This window comes from Glycine soja, chromosome 2 (genome assembly GCF_004193775.1).
Source record: "Glycine soja cultivar W05 chromosome 2, ASM419377v2, whole genome shotgun sequence".
NCBI lineage: Eukaryota > Viridiplantae > Streptophyta > Magnoliopsida > Fabales > Fabaceae > Glycine > Glycine soja.
This window is the reverse complement of record NC_041003.1, coordinates 26,035,106-26,053,512: the sequence shown is the minus strand read 5'-3', so window position 1 is coordinate 26,053,512 and position 18,407 is coordinate 26,035,106. Positions and strand designations below refer to the sequence as shown.

General features: G+C 33.5%; 1 protein-coding gene across 1 annotated transcript; it reads right to left on the bottom strand.

Annotated features, from left to right (window-relative positions):
* Window positions 1–10,393: 10,393 nt before the first annotated feature.
* Window positions 10,394–10,876, bottom strand: LOC114374065 (probable serine/threonine-protein kinase samkC). The gene has a single exon (XM_028331662.1). It carries the CDS (start codon window positions 10,874–10,876, stop codon window positions 10,394–10,396), a length of 483 nt encoding a protein of 160 aa, XP_028187463.1.
* Between the last annotated feature and the right edge of the window lie 7,531 nt (window positions 10,877–18,407).

Sequence of the window (18,407 nt, the reverse complement as noted above, 5' to 3'; positions counted from 1 at the left end):
ACATGCTTACGGATCAAGTTGATCCGGAATATGCTTACGGATCAAGTGATCCGTAACTATGTTTGAGTAGTTTCCGGATCAACTTAATCCGTAACATGCTTACGGATCACTTGATCCGTAAACTACTCAAAGCTTCCCTACTCCGACAACAATGGCGGAAACATGGTTACAGCGCTTACCTCGACGGTGGACGGTGGCGTAGCTCTTCACGGAAACCTCCTCAATGCACCTCGCAACCTCTTCGCAGCAAGCTCCTCTTCACAGCAACAATGGTTCGTGGCTGAATACGAAAATGGTGAACTAGAGTTAGCAAGAGGGAGAGAGGTCGGAGAGGTCAGCAACAAAATACAAAAATGGCTGAGGTGAGGAAGAAGAAGAATGAAACGGTCTGAGGAAGAAGAAGAAGCTGTGTGAGGAAGAAGAAATTGAAACAGAGAGACAGAGTAGCGGGAGAGAGAGAGTCATGCGTTTTTTTTTTAAATTAAGCCTGGGGTATTACGGACTTTTCACCTCAAGTGCTGGGTGCACCAGCAAAAATGCTGGGTGCACCTAGCAGCACTCTTAAACTAATTATACAGTTGCAAAACCCAATTTCACAGCCCAAAATCTAAGTGCAGAGGCTCTAACTTCCAAGTCTAAATGACCCTAGAAACGGCAAAATTGGCCCACACTTATTTCTGACAAAAATTGTAGCTTTTTTCCTTGGCTTTCCATGGACTACTCATATGCTCCATTTGGAATTCTGTAGCGTCATATAGGTCCTGCACGAGGCAGGTAGGTCAAGTAAGCACAAAATCTGAAAATAAGCAACAATTATCAATTAAGCAACAATTATCAATTAAGCCCAATTATCTAAGACCAAAACTGAGTTAAGGTGAAAAAATAAGAGTCAAAGAAAGGTCAAATAAGCTAAGAAGAATAGGAAAATACTAAACTAAAAAAAGGTTCAATCATCCATGTTTAATCATTTTCCAATTGTTTAATTTCTATTAAATGTGATAACCACAAATCCAAAAACGCAGTCCCTGGAAGAGAACAATAATTTTATTACTAGAATGATACAGTGCACTCGGGCTAACCTATCAAGTTTTTGACACCATTGTCGGGGACTGTTGTCTCTTAGCTTGGTGCTTATTTGCATTTTTTAAATAAAGATTAAATAATTTTTCTCATCTTATTTCTTCTTTTATTTTATTTTCCTTTTTAAACAACACAGTTTTAACTTTTCTCATCTTATTTCTTCTCTTTTGTTGGAATCTCTTCCTTTCTATGCCCAAACTGCTATGACTTGGAGGACCAGTTAAAGGAGATCCTAAGATAGAAAAAAACAACCTTCCACAAAAGGAAGAACAAGCAAAGAAAAAGAGTAGTAGAACCTGTAGAAGAGACAACCGCCATGGTTGATGATTATAGAAATATACCCTTGAAGGAATATTTTGTGCCTATAGCATGCAAGTTTATGCAGCTCAAAATGCAAGAGTTGGAACTGTAACATTGTGATTTTCATAATACTTAATTAACTGTTTTAATTAAATTACAAAAGTAATTAAATTAAATTAAGTGTTTCTCATCTTATTTATAATGATTTTTTATTTATGATATCGAATTTAAATAATTTTTTTTTTAAAAATAATTATATTTTTTATTTGAGATTAATAAAATTAAATAACATTAATTAATTTTTTTATAAATGTATACTCATCTTATCTTTCAAAACATTTTTACTCAAGTCATATGACAATTAAGCTTACAATAGATTTTTTTTTTTTTTTGCTGAATAGCTTACAATAGATGTTACCTAACTAAAATTAATCTTGGTGCTGGCATGGGTACACTTCCCCCCGCCCCCAAGTATATATTAATCTTCATATAATATGCAATCAAGTATTATTATTTTTTTCCTCATAAATTTAAAAACTTGAATATAATATATATATATCTTATAAAAAGTGATGATCATCAACAAGTGATAGTCCTAGTCCTGTGGCACCTAAAAAAGCATGGAGATCCTCTCCTCCTTGTCCTACTCTCTCCTCTGCATTTTTCGCTTTCTCCTCGTAAAGCTTATCCTCCAAGCCAGAAAGTTCCAAAACCTCCCACCAGGTCCACCCTCTCTCGCCATAATCGGCAACCTCCACTGCGCCCCCTCCATCGCACCTTCAAAGCCCTCTCCAACAAGTACGGCCACGTCATCTCCCTATGGTTCAGCTCCCGCCTCGTCGTCGTCATCTCCTCCCAAACCCTATTCCAAGAATGCTTCACCAAAAATGACGTCGTCCTCGCCAACCGCCCTCGCTTCCTCTCCGGAAAACACATCTTCTACAACTACACAACCTTAGGGTCCTCCCCCTATGGCAAGCACTAGCGCGTGAGGGGGAGGAGGACGGAGGGTGGCGAAGGAGGAGGGAAAAGGGGAGGCTTCGAAGTAGCGGCGCGAAAAACTGCTCCAAAACCCGTGCCACCGCGATAGCGGCCGCTCCAAACGCGACACGAAACTGCTCTGCTACAGAGGTGCCCGTCGTGGATGGGGGCCGCTCCACCGCTATAGCGGCCACTGTTGACAACTATGCTTATGACCATCCATATGAAGGATTAGCTATGGCCTTTGAGAAGGTATTTGTTGAAATGAAAATGCTATACTTGGGAGGGTGAGCTCCATGCTAAAACTTCACCTCACTAAAGCAACCCAAGGTCTCGCTTAGTGAGGTATCTTTCCAAGTACCACTCTTAGGTTATGACTTTGAATGACGTGTCGAAGTGGTGAGAACTACTTCCCAAGATGTTTAGTGACTTTTCAATGTATGTGGGATGAATTGTTGTTAATGGTAAAACTTGGATACTCAAGACCAACAATGAGTGAGATGGTGGGTATGGATGTGTTGTACCAAAAACTCTCAAGTAATCTAAGTGTAGTTGTCGTTGTGAGTAGGCACGTAAGTTGGAAGTGCTTAGTGGGTCCTCAACCTAATGTTGGAGGTTATCAACGATGGCTAATGGGAATGAGCCTATAGATAGGGGTGGGTAAACGGGCCTAGGTCCATGGACTAGCCCGCGGGGTCCGCAGTCCGCGCGAGTTACTAACCAATTTTTTTAAATGGTCCATAGTTATGTCATATTTTTGGGCCCACCCCGATTAACCCGCAAACTATGCGGGTTTGGCCCACGAGATCCGCGGGTTGCCCGCAACCCGCATTATGTTTGATTTGTGTGATCCTGACCCAATTATATTAGGTTTGATTTTCTCTTTTTCACTTTAAACTTTTCTTTTAAAATAACAGATAAAGAAATATATTAGATAAGATAAAGATTTAAAGATAAAATAAAAGATTTAAATTAAAAGATGATAAAGATAAAAGATTTAAATTAAAAGATGATAACAGAAATAAAAAATTAAGATAAAAAAGATAAGTGATAACATGTTAAAAAATTTTCTTTTTGATATTTTCTCGATCTTTTTTTCTTTTTATCTATCCTTTTCATATTTGCAAGCCATAAATAATAAAAATATCAATTCTTATCATTTAAGTTAAAAATAATTGTTAAATAAATATTTTTAAAGATATTTCAATATATTTTTATTATAAAAAATAGCTCACAATCACATCATATTTAGCAGTTATTATTGTAGCAGGCTAAGAACACTTTTTTCTCCACCACGCAGTCACGCACGCGCACAAGTCATCCGACTCTTCCCCTTACAAGGAAAACAAAACGCGACTTACATTCGCGCAATCACGCGACACACCACAGCGGCACAGCCTCGGCCCACCACCGCACCACCACGCAAAGTACATCTCTTCTCTCTCTAGAATTTGTTTTTATCCTATTTTTGTTGGGACTGATTCATTGTTGTTGTACTCATAAATGTGGAGATGGAGAAGGCTCAAGCTACTTCAAATATGAAATCATTTGTTGTTGGAGATGTTTAAATTTCATATTTTAGATTTATTGCTTGGATTTTCTTTTGTAAAGACATTATTTATTTTATTGATGTAATTGACTAATTATTGAGATTTTATTTACATCTGTATTAAACTTAATTTGATTGTATTGTATTTTTATTAAAATTGAAATTATTTTAAAACTAGACCCGCAGACCGGCCCGTTTGACCCACAGGGTCCGCGGGATGGGGGTGCACTAATTTATTTGGTCCGTGTAAGAAGCGAGGCGGACTGGTCTGATTCGCTGCCAATGCGGGCTTATGCGGGCGAGCCTTACACGGGGTGGGCCGGCCCGCTTACCCACCCCTACCTATAGAATAGATGGTGGATGAATCCCTAAATAGGTTAAGGTCTTTGCAAGCCTTACCAACATAAGTCACTATCCATGCTCATCCATTTTTTATAGAACCACACTTCCTTCATAGGATTAATTTGAGTATCCCCAAATGCTTAAAGTGTTACTATGTTAAGGAATACACTTGGGCTAATCGCTCAAAAGGTAAAATCTCCATTGAATCAAGTCTGACTTTGGTGTCGATGATTGATGAACTAGTGATGATGATATTTGATGGATAAATCATGGTGGTGATGGTTGATTGATTGATGAGGATGATGGTGTATGATGATTGATGAACTGATGATTATGATATTCTTGTTATGTGGATTCTAAGATTTATGTTTTATGTACGATTTCTACATATTATGTTATATATTCGATGATGGTAGATGTTAGACAAATGGCCTCAATTATCTTAAGAAGGGGGGTTGAATTAAGATAACAAGAACTATTCCCCAATTTAAAATTCCGCTCTCTCTTTTTAGATTAACAATGCACCCTTAACATGAATTACTCAAAAGACAATTCATAATAAACTTCTTTAAAGGCAAAAGATAAATAGCAATAAATAAAAGAAGTTTAAGGGAAGAGAGAAATGCAAACTTCATTTATACTGGTTCGGTCACTTCCTGTGCCTACGTCCAGTCCTCAAGCAACCCACTTGAGATTTTCCACTCTTTGTAAAATCCTTTTACAAAGTCTGAATCACACAGGGACAACCCTTCCCTTGTGTTCAGGAATCCTTTACAACAAGAGACCCTCGGTCTCTTAACCCCTTTTCAGAAGTAAAAAGAAAAGAAGAAGAAATCTCTCTTGAAAGAGACAGATTGTACAATGAAGATCAATCACAATTCCTTATTTGAATATGCAAGTGTTTGACCAAGGAATTCTTTGAAAGGATACGACATTTCAATTTAGAAAAACTCTCTTAATCTTTTGAGAGGATAAAACTTTTTGGGCAATCAAAAACTCTCTCTTGATTCGTGTTTCCAAGTCACATATAAATAGAACTTTGATGGTCATTCATAAACCATTTGAATAGATGTGACTCTTGAAAGTTATTTTCTGAAAATCTCCTCTGGTAATCGATTACAATAATTGTGTAATCGATTACAGGTTTTAATATTTGAATTAAAACGTTTATTAACTGCTGGTAATCGATTACCAATATGGTGTAATCGATTACACAATCTAAAATTTGAATTCAAATATTTAGTAGCTGTTGTAAACCATTTTTGGCCACTGGTAATCGATTACATCCTCTGGTAATCGATTACCAAAGAGTAAATCTCTTGAAAAACACTTTTTAACTCAAATTACTTGGCCAAACCTTTGCTAAATCAATTAGGAATTCCCTTCCTAAAATACTAGTGATCATCTTGATGTTGTGGCTTGTATTCTTGAATCATTTGCATCAAATCATCATGATCATCATCAAAACATCAAAGTCATTTGCTTCTACAGTAGATCATGCTTTAATTGTTAAGTTTTATCTCATTTTAGTATGTGAGTTTTTTGTAAGTTTACTCTTCCATTGTTGTATGTGTGATTTGTGCCTATGATGATCATGTATCTGATGTATATGGGAAATAGATGGCTAGGAGGTGACCTCGTGTCTTTGGAGACTTCATGGATATGTATACCGAGATGTGAACATGTGTTTTTGTCTATGGTTCCTTTATTAGCAACTGATATAGTGTTGATTGGCTCAGAGTCTAGAAAGCTTACCTTTATGGAGTTGTATATGTTTATATGCATGTTCTTAGGAGTTATGAAATGCACCGATGTTATAGAAGTTTATGTCATGATGGAGTGTCATAAGACACATAGTTATTTGATTATATAGTTATGTCACGTGATGTTTTATCTTGATATCTTGAGTTTTAGCTTTTGGCCTTTGAAATCTGAAAAGTTCACAAGTATTTTCATAACTAAATTAGTAGAAAAGTTTTAAATGAATTAATATAAAGCCCTCCAGTTGAGCTAGTTCCTAGTTTCATGTAACAGCGACAGGTCATTATAGGAACTACTATACCAACAACTTTGGTCACTGTACTGAAGCAAAATCAATTTGGTAGTTCACCCTCGAAGGACCCAAATGACCATCTTGAAGAGTTCTTGGAAAATTTATGGAACCCAAATTTCGTAGTAGAGGTCACCAAGGCAATGAAGATTCACTTATTTTCTCTCACTCTCCAAGATAAAGCAAAGAAATGGCGGAGTACTACACCAGGTGACTTACCTAGGCTTCATGTCAACAAGCCTTCTTGGATAAATTCTTCCCACCCTCACAAGAGGCGCTTATTTAAAACGTCGGGGTTCCCTACGACTTTGTGATTGTTGCTTGTTGCAAATCTTCAAAACCTCCGTGGATGAGACCTCTAGGTGGCAAACGTGGAAGAAGAGCCATTGTCGGATTTCATTGAAGTTGGGGGAGGAAGTCTAAGTTTTTAATTTTATTTGTATTTGATGTTATATAAATCATTTTAATACATTTTTAGTCCTTACAATTAACCATTTTTTATTTTTCGCCCTTCAAAAAAATACTTTTAGTCCTTGCAATTTTTTTTTTGTTTTTCGTCCTTAAAATGCTTTAGATAGAGCTTTTTCACTATTCAAAGTGTTATTTAAAACGCTTTAAGAACGAAAAACAAAAATACACTAAATTACATGGACTAAAAAAGTATTTAAGCCTATGTAAATTTATGTCAAACTTTTGTCTCCTTCCTTTACATGCAACATTGTCGGGAAAGAGAGATGACCTTACATATGACAAGGAGAAGAAAGAGACTAGATGGGAAAGAGAAGAAAAGGGAATATTAAATTATTTACTTTAAAAAAACAAAAATAAAGAAAATTACATGATTATCCTTTAATTTATGTCAATTTAAAAAAAAAAAGTGGTTTTTTTCCAACATAAAAGATGTTGAATGCTAACATACAACTAATTTTTAAATTCTACATCCAAACTCAATATATACAAATTCCAGTGGTTTAATCATATGACACTGTAACTAGTCACAAAATGTTATCTAGCTTTGTTCCTTGATTCTAATTTCATAAGAAATTATTTTGCTTTCCCAAAAATGCAATGGTCCACAAATAAATGGAATTGAAATATGAGATCAAGAATCAAACTGGATTCTGGAAGGTCTTCATTCAAAGGATTGCAAGAAAAATTTACTATAAGGATACTGAAGGTCAACAAGGGTAGCCATTGCCTTCTAAGATCGTTTCAATCAAACATCAATATAGATTAGGTGATAATTCCTATATAAGACTAAACAGGTACCAATCCTAATCATCCCTCAACCTATAAATAGGTGTTTAGCCCCCGGAACTGTCTTGCATAACCTCGGCTAATTTGGACAAGAACAATAACCATCCAACCTTTCAAAGCAATTAAAAAAAACTAAATCCCAGTTTTATCATTATATGTAGAAAAGAAAAAGATAAAGAAAAAAATCACAAGAATAAAGGAACCTTTGCACAAACAATTCCTCATTGCATACAAACTTTATCATTTGAAACAACATAATTGGGGAATAAAACAAGATAGCAATTTCAAAGAAAATATAAGAAAGTTGCATTAGCAAAGTGTAATCTGAACGAAAATAAGAAGAGCAGCAATGGAGCAGCAACGAAAGAGTACCTGAGGGCAGCAAAAAATATTACAGTGGAATGCCAAGAAACTTAAATTGAAACCATTATCCGAGCAGTTGATACATTGATTTTACCAGATTTAATCTTAGCAAGGCACAAAGAAAAACAACATTTTTGTTAATTTTCCTTTTATTTTTACAAAAAATTTCTTGTATCTTATGAGTTATCAATGATTCATCTTTGGAACTGTTTAATTGCCTAATGCACTACCTAAATCCTAGCCAAGAAGCCAGTTATCAATCAAGTAGGTTCATCTAATTTGTTTACATTTTATAAAATACAGGTTTGCAGAAAAATAGAAATGGCAATGATTAAACAGATAAAGACATTTTATTTTAAAGTTCCATTGATTTAAAGTTCGTTCTTTCCGACAAACTACAAAAATGTAAGCAAACTATAGCATGTATAACCCTCCAACAAAATAATCTGCTCCATTTCATTTCTTCATGGAATTGCTTTACTTTCTCAACACGAAATTATCCAGAAGAAGAAAAAAAATGGAAGAGCAATTTCAATAGTTAAAACCCATTACATTATCCATTTGGATTCTGGAAGGTTCTTATTTTCATTAGAAGAATGTTTTAACAAAAACCATCGAATACTTAAAAATCTATTCATACAAACTTCTCAAATAACTTTTCATTATACAGAGAAAAGCACACAAAGAAAAGGAACAAAATGCAACTGAACCACAGAATAGCAGAATTACATATGAACTTCATTCTATTGAATGACATAATTGACAAACAAAATCAAATAAAAGTTCTAGAGAAAGCATAAGAGAAAAACAAAATGCATTGACCAATGGAATGATGAAGAAAAGAATAAATTAGAGAAGGGTGATGAAATGGAAAACAAAAAGAACAGCAACAGCTATGCAAAATTAATCAACTCTCCATTACATATAAAGTATCAACATTCTTAGAAATTGAGATTTGGGTCTAACTCAACCTACAAAACCGGCTTCTAAGGTGTGGATTGCTCCCCACTTATGTACTCTATCATGACACTATCTCTAGTTGATGTGGGACTTCAACGCACCCTTCTTTGCCCACGACTAAGGTGGGCTAGGGGTAACCACAATTAAGGCAGCTTTCTAACAAACATCATTCTAAAATGCTGCATAACTATTAACTAATTAAAACAGAAACAATAAATAACAATTCCAACCCACAAACATAAACACAACATAAAGAAAGCATTCTATAAACAAGGCTAGAAGCAATTCAGAGAAGGGTAACTACAAGTTAATAATGAGAGCACCCAAAAGAACAACAGCAGCTATGTTAAACCCAACTAGTCAATTCTTCATCACACTACACACAAACATCATCATAACTAACACCATAACTGGTAAACAAAAAAAAAGGAGAGAGAAGGATGTCCAATGGTGGTGGAGGTGAAGATGAAGATGAAGAGGAACTAGAACCAATTCAAAGAAAGGGGAATGACAAATTAATAAAGAAAATACCCACAACAATAGCAGTTATGCTACACCCAACTAATCAATTCTCAATCACATTACACACTAACATCGTCATATCAAACACCATAACCGGTAAACAAAACAAACAACAACCCCAACCCGCAATTACAAATATATGCAAATATGCACACACACACAAAAAAAATCAAAATTGCAGTGTCCATTGGTGGTGAATGGTGAAGATGATGGTCAAGAAGAACTAGAAGCAATATAAAGAAGGGTAAATTAATAGTGAAAACACCCACAAGAACAACAGCAGCTATGATACTCCGAACTAATCAATTCTCCACCACATTACACATGAATATCATCCTATCAAACACCATAAGTGGTAAACAAATTCTCCATCACATTACACACAAACACCACCATATCAAACACCATCACTTGTAAACAAAATAAAAAAACACTCCCAACCCACAATTACAAATATATGCAAAAAAAAGGGAATGCTAATGAATAATGATTACAACAAGACATAGAAACAAATTACTGCCAATATGGTAGGTGATCCTGAGAATAAAGGTTCAATTCAGTCTATTAAGATATAATCAGAATTTTCCTGATTATTATCCTATCAAATACCACAACCGGTAAACATATTCTCCATCACATTACACATGAACACCATCCTATCAAACACCATAACCGGTAAACAAAATCTAAAAACATCCCAACCCGCAATTACAAATATATATACGCATATATGCAAAAACTAAAAAACCAAAAATTTCATTATCCAATGATGGTAGACCCGACGATGAAGAGGAACTAAGAAGCAATTCAAAGAAAAGTAAACAACTCTATGTACAGACAGTATAAACCAATTTTACATTGTCATATTGTCATTCAATCACAAATAGTCATATATGATAAAAAAAATTGTCCACTTTTTAACGATAACTATCTTACCATATATCTACCATGATTTGTGACTAGTAGACCGTGATAGAAATTAAACCTCTTTAAAGAAGGGCAATGAGAATGAAAACAAGAAGAGCGGCGATGAAAGAGTACTTGATGGCAGCAACAAAAATTGCCAAGGAGATGAACAAGAGCTGCCAGAGGACTTGCACACTTGCCCAAGTGAGAATACCGGTTAATCCAAGTGCAAGGACGTTGTCGGGGTCAGGGTCCAAAAGGGTTCTCCAATTGAACCCCAAAATGGGTCGTCTTTGATTGCTCCAATCGTTGACCTTTTCTTCTTGCTCGTTTGAACCATTGGGTGGTTGTTGCTGTTGTTGTTGTTGTTGTTGTTGTTGTTGTTGTTGGGTGTTTCGCTGTTCCCTTAATTCATTGTTGTTGTTGTTGTTGTTTGCGAATGTGAGAAGTGGGTGTGGTTTTGGGGAGAGAAGGAGAGGGTGGGGTTTGAGAGAAAGGGGAGAAGAGGATGGAAAGGAATAAGAAAGAGGAATTGAAAGTGAGAGTGAGGGTCTCAACCCTACCATCGTATTAGTCATCGTCTGTGTTCTTCTCACATCCAAAATTTCTGGGCCTTGGGGAAATGCAAACGCAAGGAAGCAAATACGGGTGAAAAATGAAAAGTGAAATCAAATACGTTGATCCATTTCGTTATGTGGTCTACATGCCAGTACATGGACTATGGTTAGTGTCGCTACTTTTTTTGCAAGGGTTACATTTATCTGTATGGTCATTTTTTGTTTAATAAACATAGTTTAGTGCATGTGACTCTCTGAATAATCTTGTGTCAACTTCTGGTCAAATTAGCTTAACTTCTGATCAGCTTGAAAGTTATTAAAGTTTCTTACTAAATACATTCAAATAAAGGATTTGTTTATTGTTGGGACCTCCTTATGTCTCTCACGACGGGAAGGAAACGTGGTCAGTTAAAATACACAGATCCTATAATTAATGGCTAAAATAAGTGAGGAACAACCCTAAGAATATTGCACTAGAATATAATTAAAGAAAGAAACTAAAGTACTGAACACACTCCTTCCAATTCTCCTTCTTCATCGTTCCCCGTTACCATTGGCAATTCAGGATTTTATTTTAGTGGGCAAAGAAATCATTTATACTCTTTATTTTTGTTTATAAGTTAAATTATTCATTTAATCTTTATAGTTTCACAATTCTTACCTTTTTGGTCTATGTAGTTTGAAAGTGTTATTTTTAATCCTTATAGTTTACATTTTAATTCTCATCCATATAATTTTGAAAGTGATTTTTTTAATCCTTATAATTTTTATTCTAATTCTTTTTTAGTCCCTGCAATTTGAAAGTAGTCTTTTTAGTCTCTACATTGTATATTTTAATTCTATTTTAGTCCTTACCATCAAAATATGAGTAATATTATCAATTACAATTAAATACAAAAATATTAACAAGTAATTCGTAACTAATTTATTGTAAGATAATTTTTGCAGTAAAAAAATAATTGATAATTTATAACTAATTTGTAGCTAATTATTTTTATATTATTTTTTGAAGTAAGGACTAAAAGATAATTAAAATATAAATTATACGGACTAAAAATATCACTTTTAAACTATAGGGACTAAAAGAGAATTAAAATACAAACCATAAGACTAAAAAAACACTTTTAGAATGCAAGGACTAACAGAGAATTAAAATGTAAACTATAGGGACTAAAAAGGTAAGAATCATGAAACTATAGGAACCAAATAAGTAATTTAACCTTGTTTATAAGACCATTTTAAAAAAATATAATATTTTTCTCTAATTGTTTATTGTATAAATTATTTTTTCCTAAACTATTCTTAATTAATTAACATTTTTTAGTCAAAATAATAATGGTTAGAAATTAAGGAGATAAATTATTTCTATCTCTTATTTAAGATCAGAAAAAAATAAGTAGCAATTACTTGAAAAAAAAAAGTGGAAAGAGAAAGATGATTGATTTTAAAAAAATAAAAGTAATTTTGAAAGAATATTATAAATAATTAATAATTTTAATTTCACTAATTAAATTAACTACTTTTTTTAAAAGGGTGTTAATTAGTTGAGATAGTGTTATAAAAAAATGACCGAGGGAGTGATATTTTCGTAGAAAAAATATTATAAATTTTTATAATAGAGATAATGTCATGATAAAAAAAAATGTAAAATACTTGTATTTTTATAAATTATAATTTTGTGCTTGTACTTTAAAAAATAATAAGAAGAACTAAATTCACCTATTTTTTAAATTATAAAGACTAACTTAATTGATGGATATGAGATTATAGATATTAAAACTAAATTTGACTTGTATTACAAAGACTTAAAATATATTTTATCATTTTAATTGTTTGATTTTTTTATTATCAGTATTATCAAAATTTTAAAAAGATACAATGATAAAATTAATAACAATTTATTCTCTCTTTTATCATTTACAATTTTTTACATTTATTTTTAAACAAATACTACATGGGCAATACCAAAACTTTGATGGGAGCACTATTAAAAAATCATTTTTTTATGACACATTTTTTAAGGCAATTTCCTAAAATCATCTTAGAATGTGCGTCGGTGATATTTTTGTAATTAACGACAATATAACTACGACGGTCTATGACACTCATCTTTGTAGGTAGGGCGCAATGACATTTTAGTAATTTGAAGTATTCATTCTAAGACGGTTGTCATTAGAAAATCGTCTTTGTTAATTTAGAAAACAAAATTGTACGTATAATATATGCTTTTTAATTTGTTTTTGACAAAAAATATATCATGTTTCTCTTCACCATTTGAACATAGCTACACGTTCTGAACACGAAGCAAGCTGATCAACAACCTCGAAGTTGAAATCGTCTGCTGTGTCGCATCAACAGTGTGTCATCATTGACATCGTGGCACTGCTGCCCTGAAGTCAGCCTTAAATCCTGAACGAGCAACCTGTGCCTGCGCGCCCCGCCGTGCCCTAGCCTGCCCCCCAGTCGAAGGTGTGTGTGCTGTTTTTAATTTTTCGCAAAGCAAATGTTCCAATGCTGGAATTAAGTTGCCATGTTTACATTAGTTCCCATACCTAGTTGTTCAGAAAGCAAATGTTCCAATGCTGAGAAATAGGTCGAAACAGACAGAGATCAAAGTAGAAAAACTAACACCTAAACACAATCCTCTTTTGAAATTATTTTTAGGTCGTTGTTTGAGACTATTTGAATAAAAGCAAAACTAAGACCTCAACAAATCTTTATTATGAAAGAGGAAAATCTTATTCATAAATATGTGGCTCATGTGAAATGAAGTTATAACGAAAATATAAGTCAAACTAAACCTGAAATTTGAAATAGAATAGTCAAGCAAACCATTCTTTTGAACACACGATCTCACTTGGTGTTAATATCTGTTTTGAATCTTATATGCACCTAGTTATTGATATAGCTGGAAATCTTTTTTGAATCTGTTCCAAAAATTGATTACTCTATGTGGTCATGGCCTAAGGTCTTTCCTTTTTAAAACTCTGTTTAGCTATGCCTATGTGAAACTGCCATTTGGATGTAATGCTGCAACCTTAAATTCAAAGAAATGCATCAATTCATTTCAAGAGTTATCAAATTACTTCTATCAAAAGTGGACTACATTAAACATAATCTCATACTCTATTTAAATATGAGGCCAGTCACTGGCATGCATCAAGACAATCGAAGGAATGCATCAATTCATTTCAGACAGTGCTTAAGGAGCTACACATGAACTATGTTGAGTGATATTACTATCAACAAGTGAATTTAATAAACATATCTGGTTGTTTGGGTGGCTGGCTCATCTATATATAGTTTCATCTTCCCATGATTTATAAAAAATCAATTTTGGTGTGGCCATAAAATCAGTTCTCTATGTATATTCATCAAGTTTCATTAGTTCTGATATTCATAGCAAGATTATATTTCTTTGAATTTATGAGAAAACACATAAAGCAACTTGACAAATATAGTTTCATCTTCCAATGATTTATAAAAAATCAATTTTGGTGTGGCCATAAAATCAGTTCTCTATGGATATTCATCGAGCTTCATTTGTCCTGATATTTCATAGCAAGATTATATTTCTTTGAATTTATGAGAAAATACATAAAGCAACTTCAGATGAATTTTGCATTTTCTTTTTGTCAATAAACATGATCTCATAAATTTGAGGAAGGGACAATTCATCCTTTGGATGCTCCTATATCCTCTTGACAAATCATTTACTATGAGCCAATGTGTTAAATTGTGTTAAATTTTTAATGTTCGGTTTGATAATCTAATAAAATATATAATTACAAGCATAATTGAATAAATTAATAAGACATATTAAGTAAAAGAAGGGGATATTGAAAGAAGAAAATGTTATAAGAAGAAGGAGACATCGACAGATGAAGGTGTTATAGAAGAAGGGGATATAGGAAGGAGAAGAAGTCATTGAAAAAATCTATTCTATTGAAGAAAACAGAGATGGTTAAGAACATTGCACTAACCTGTCGATCCGTAAGTGTTGCGGGGACTTAGGATATGTGGGTGTTTACAAGTTTCAACCCTTATTACATAATATAAGTTGGATATTTATCGAGTACAAATGCTAACTACCCATTACCGCTACAAGTTTTCCCTTAATCTTCATCATTGATAGCTTTAGTCCTCAATCTCTACCATTGATAGTTTTGTCTTCAATCTTCACCATCGATGGCTTTGGCCTTCAATCTTCACCATTGATGTCTGATCTTGATCTTTTGATAATCATTACCCAAAGACCAATTTTTGATACAATTGAAAAATAGTGGTGTAAAAGCTCCCCTGTATTTATCTTTTGAGTGAAGTAGAAAAAGATAAATACTAATTGAGTAAACTAAATCCAACAACATTATTGAAGTTTCAATTTAGCCAAACATTTTCGACTTCAACCAAATTTAATGGTTCTACTTTCTTTTTGAGATCTCTTTACAAGGCCGGCCAATACTGAAAACCATTTTGTGCATAATTTGGAATAAAATTGGACATTCAAAGGGCCATTATGCATCATGATCAAAATGATCATTTTGAAGTTATCATTCTAAACCAAAATGAATTAGTAATCAAATCATCTAAGGATAACAAATTGCTATGGAAAACATGAACGGATCCATCCTTTAGGCCAGATTAATTCAAATCATATTGACAAGAGTATAGATGTAATGGATCTTGAATGCAATATTATTGGTCAACGGTAACCATAAATAAAAACTAAACACATGTTACCTACTTTCAGGGGGGCCCTGCCTAGCGCGTCATTTTGTTGACATTGAATTTTGCATTTTGTTTTTGTCAACAAACATAATTCCATAGAAATTTGAGGAAGGAGACAATTCTTCATTTGGAGGCCTTGTATCCTCTCGATAGTCCTTTTTCATGGGCCGATGTGTTAAATTTTTAATGTTCAATTCAATAATCTGAAATATATAATCACAAGCATAATTAAACAAATTATTCGAACATATTAAGTAAAAGACGAGAACATTGAAAGAAGAAAGAGATATCAAAAGAAGAAAATGTTATAGGAAGAAGAATGAGACATTGATAAATGAAGGTGTTATAGGAAGAAGAAGGAGATATAGGAAGGAGAAGATGTCATTGAAAGAATCTATTTTATTGAAGAAAAAAAGAAAAGATTGAGAGCATTGCACTAACCCGTTAATCTATAAACGTCGTGGGGACTTAGGATATGTGATTTACAAGTTTCAACCCTTATTACATAATACAAGTTTGATATTTATAGAGTACAAATGCTTAATACCCCTAACCGCCACAAACTTTCCCTAAATCTACACCGTTGATGGTTTAGTCTTTGATCTCTATCACTAATAGCTATGTCTTCAATCTTCACTACCAATGGCTTTGGTCCTCTATCTTCACCATTGATGTCTTCAATCTATACCTATTTGGTGTACACATTTTGTTAGACATTTTTGCCCTTGAATTATACTATAATGTGATCAAACTCTCTTTTATCTGCACTACATATCAGTTAATGTATAATTATTGAAGGATAAAATGGGAAAGATGACATGAACATGTGAAGTTAAATTGATAGGAAGGTAAAAAGTAGTTGCACACTAATCTATTGTAATTGCATACTAATCTGTTTCGCGTTTTTAACTTTCCGCAAATTAGAGTGTGAAGGATACTCTAAACTGTTCATAAAATGTATTTTATCTTCTGGATTCTTGTATAACCGGACATGTCCACACACTCTCCATGTCATTCCCTATGGATCCAAATCCAATGTCATGTCTCTGCCACTCCACATCTCTCACACTCTCTTGCATGGTAATCCCTTTCTCACACTTTTGTTCAACTTTATAAGAAGAGCAACAATGGAAAAATAATGTTGGTATAGTGATGGTGAAGGAGTGAAATTAAAACAATTGTTAAAAGGTTCGTATTTGTTAATTACTTGATGGATAAAGTAGATTTTTTTCTCCTTTTTAAGGATTAACAACGTCAATTTAAGATTTCTTACCACTCCACTATATATTATCTTAAATTTTTTTAAATAAATCTATTAAAAACTGCCAATTTTTTATTCTTAAAATTCCAAACTATCCTTTTTTGCTTTTTTAAATAGAGCATATAATAAATTGAAATTGGAGAATACACATTTAATATATACTATTAAATAGAAATTGTGAAATATGAAATCAAAACTTAAACGATATACTCAAATACCATTAGCATGTGGATTGTATTGTTAAAGGTTATTTTGTGATGATCTAGGTTTAAGATAATAGGCCAAATTAATGATGATAGTGTGGGTATTGGTCTTGTTTATTCTTAAATACAAGTAGAAATCTAAATCATATTTTTTTTTTAAAATACTAAATGTATAATTTATTGTTCATACCTCACAATTCAAAGATATTCTTACCTCATAATTCAAAGATTTTCTCACTTTGTTTACATAGAGAAAAGAAAAACTATCATGCCCAATGGAGCTGAATTGCTATATAGATCACGTATAACAAACAGAGAAAAACCCACAAGAGCTTTAGAAGAAAATATAATTGATGAGTTGCAATGATAAATTAAAGCATTTGACCTTTAAATCAATTCATTTGTTGGTTCTTCTACCTATCTAAGCTGTAGAACCTGCAGAAGATCAAAGAAAAGAAAAAAAAAACAGCAAAGCAATAAGCAAGAATCTACACCATGAGTTTACATGGTTCAGCAATATGCCTACATCCACGGGAAATGCAGCTCATCATCATCACATTGATCATGAAACATTACAAGTTCAATACAAGCAACAACTAGCTTTGATCTCTCTCGGTTTCTTTCTTACAAAACCTCTCTCAATCACCTAGCTCTCTTTCTCTATGAAACTTATTCTGTTTTTCTGCAACAGCTCTAATCTTTTTCAACCTCTCTGTTTTTCAGCCAACCCCCCCCCCCCCCTTTTTACTGCATTACATGATCAAGAGTATATATACACTCTAACTATGCTTTGGTGCCAAGACCCATTCAGTTATTATAACTGAATTCAGTTATGACAGCACCTCTTAAAGCCTTCTCACTTGTGCCATTTTTTATTTTGAGTCATACACCACAAATCTCCACCTTGACTCCAAATCAACGAGTGTCTATCTTGCGATTCAGGGCTGCACTTCTACCAATTTGCTTTAGGCATCTTCAAAATTTATCAAGTCCAGGCAGTGCTTGAACTTGACACTAGAGAGGGACTTTGTGAACATATCAGTCGTGTTTTCTTCTGTTAAAACCTTCTCCACCTTCACCTTCTCAAATTGAATCACATCTCTGATGAAGTGTAGTTTCACATCTATGTGCTTTGTCCTCTCATGGTACATTTGGTGATTTGCTAAGTGAATGACACTTTGACTGTCACAGTGAATTGTGACACAAGCTTGTGCTATTCCAAGTTCAATTACCATACCTTTGTGTTCGACAAGTGGCCTCAGATATCTTAAGAAGGGGGGTTGAATTAAGATATTCCAAACTACTTCCCCAATTAAAAATCTATTTCACTTTTTATTCAAGTTATAAA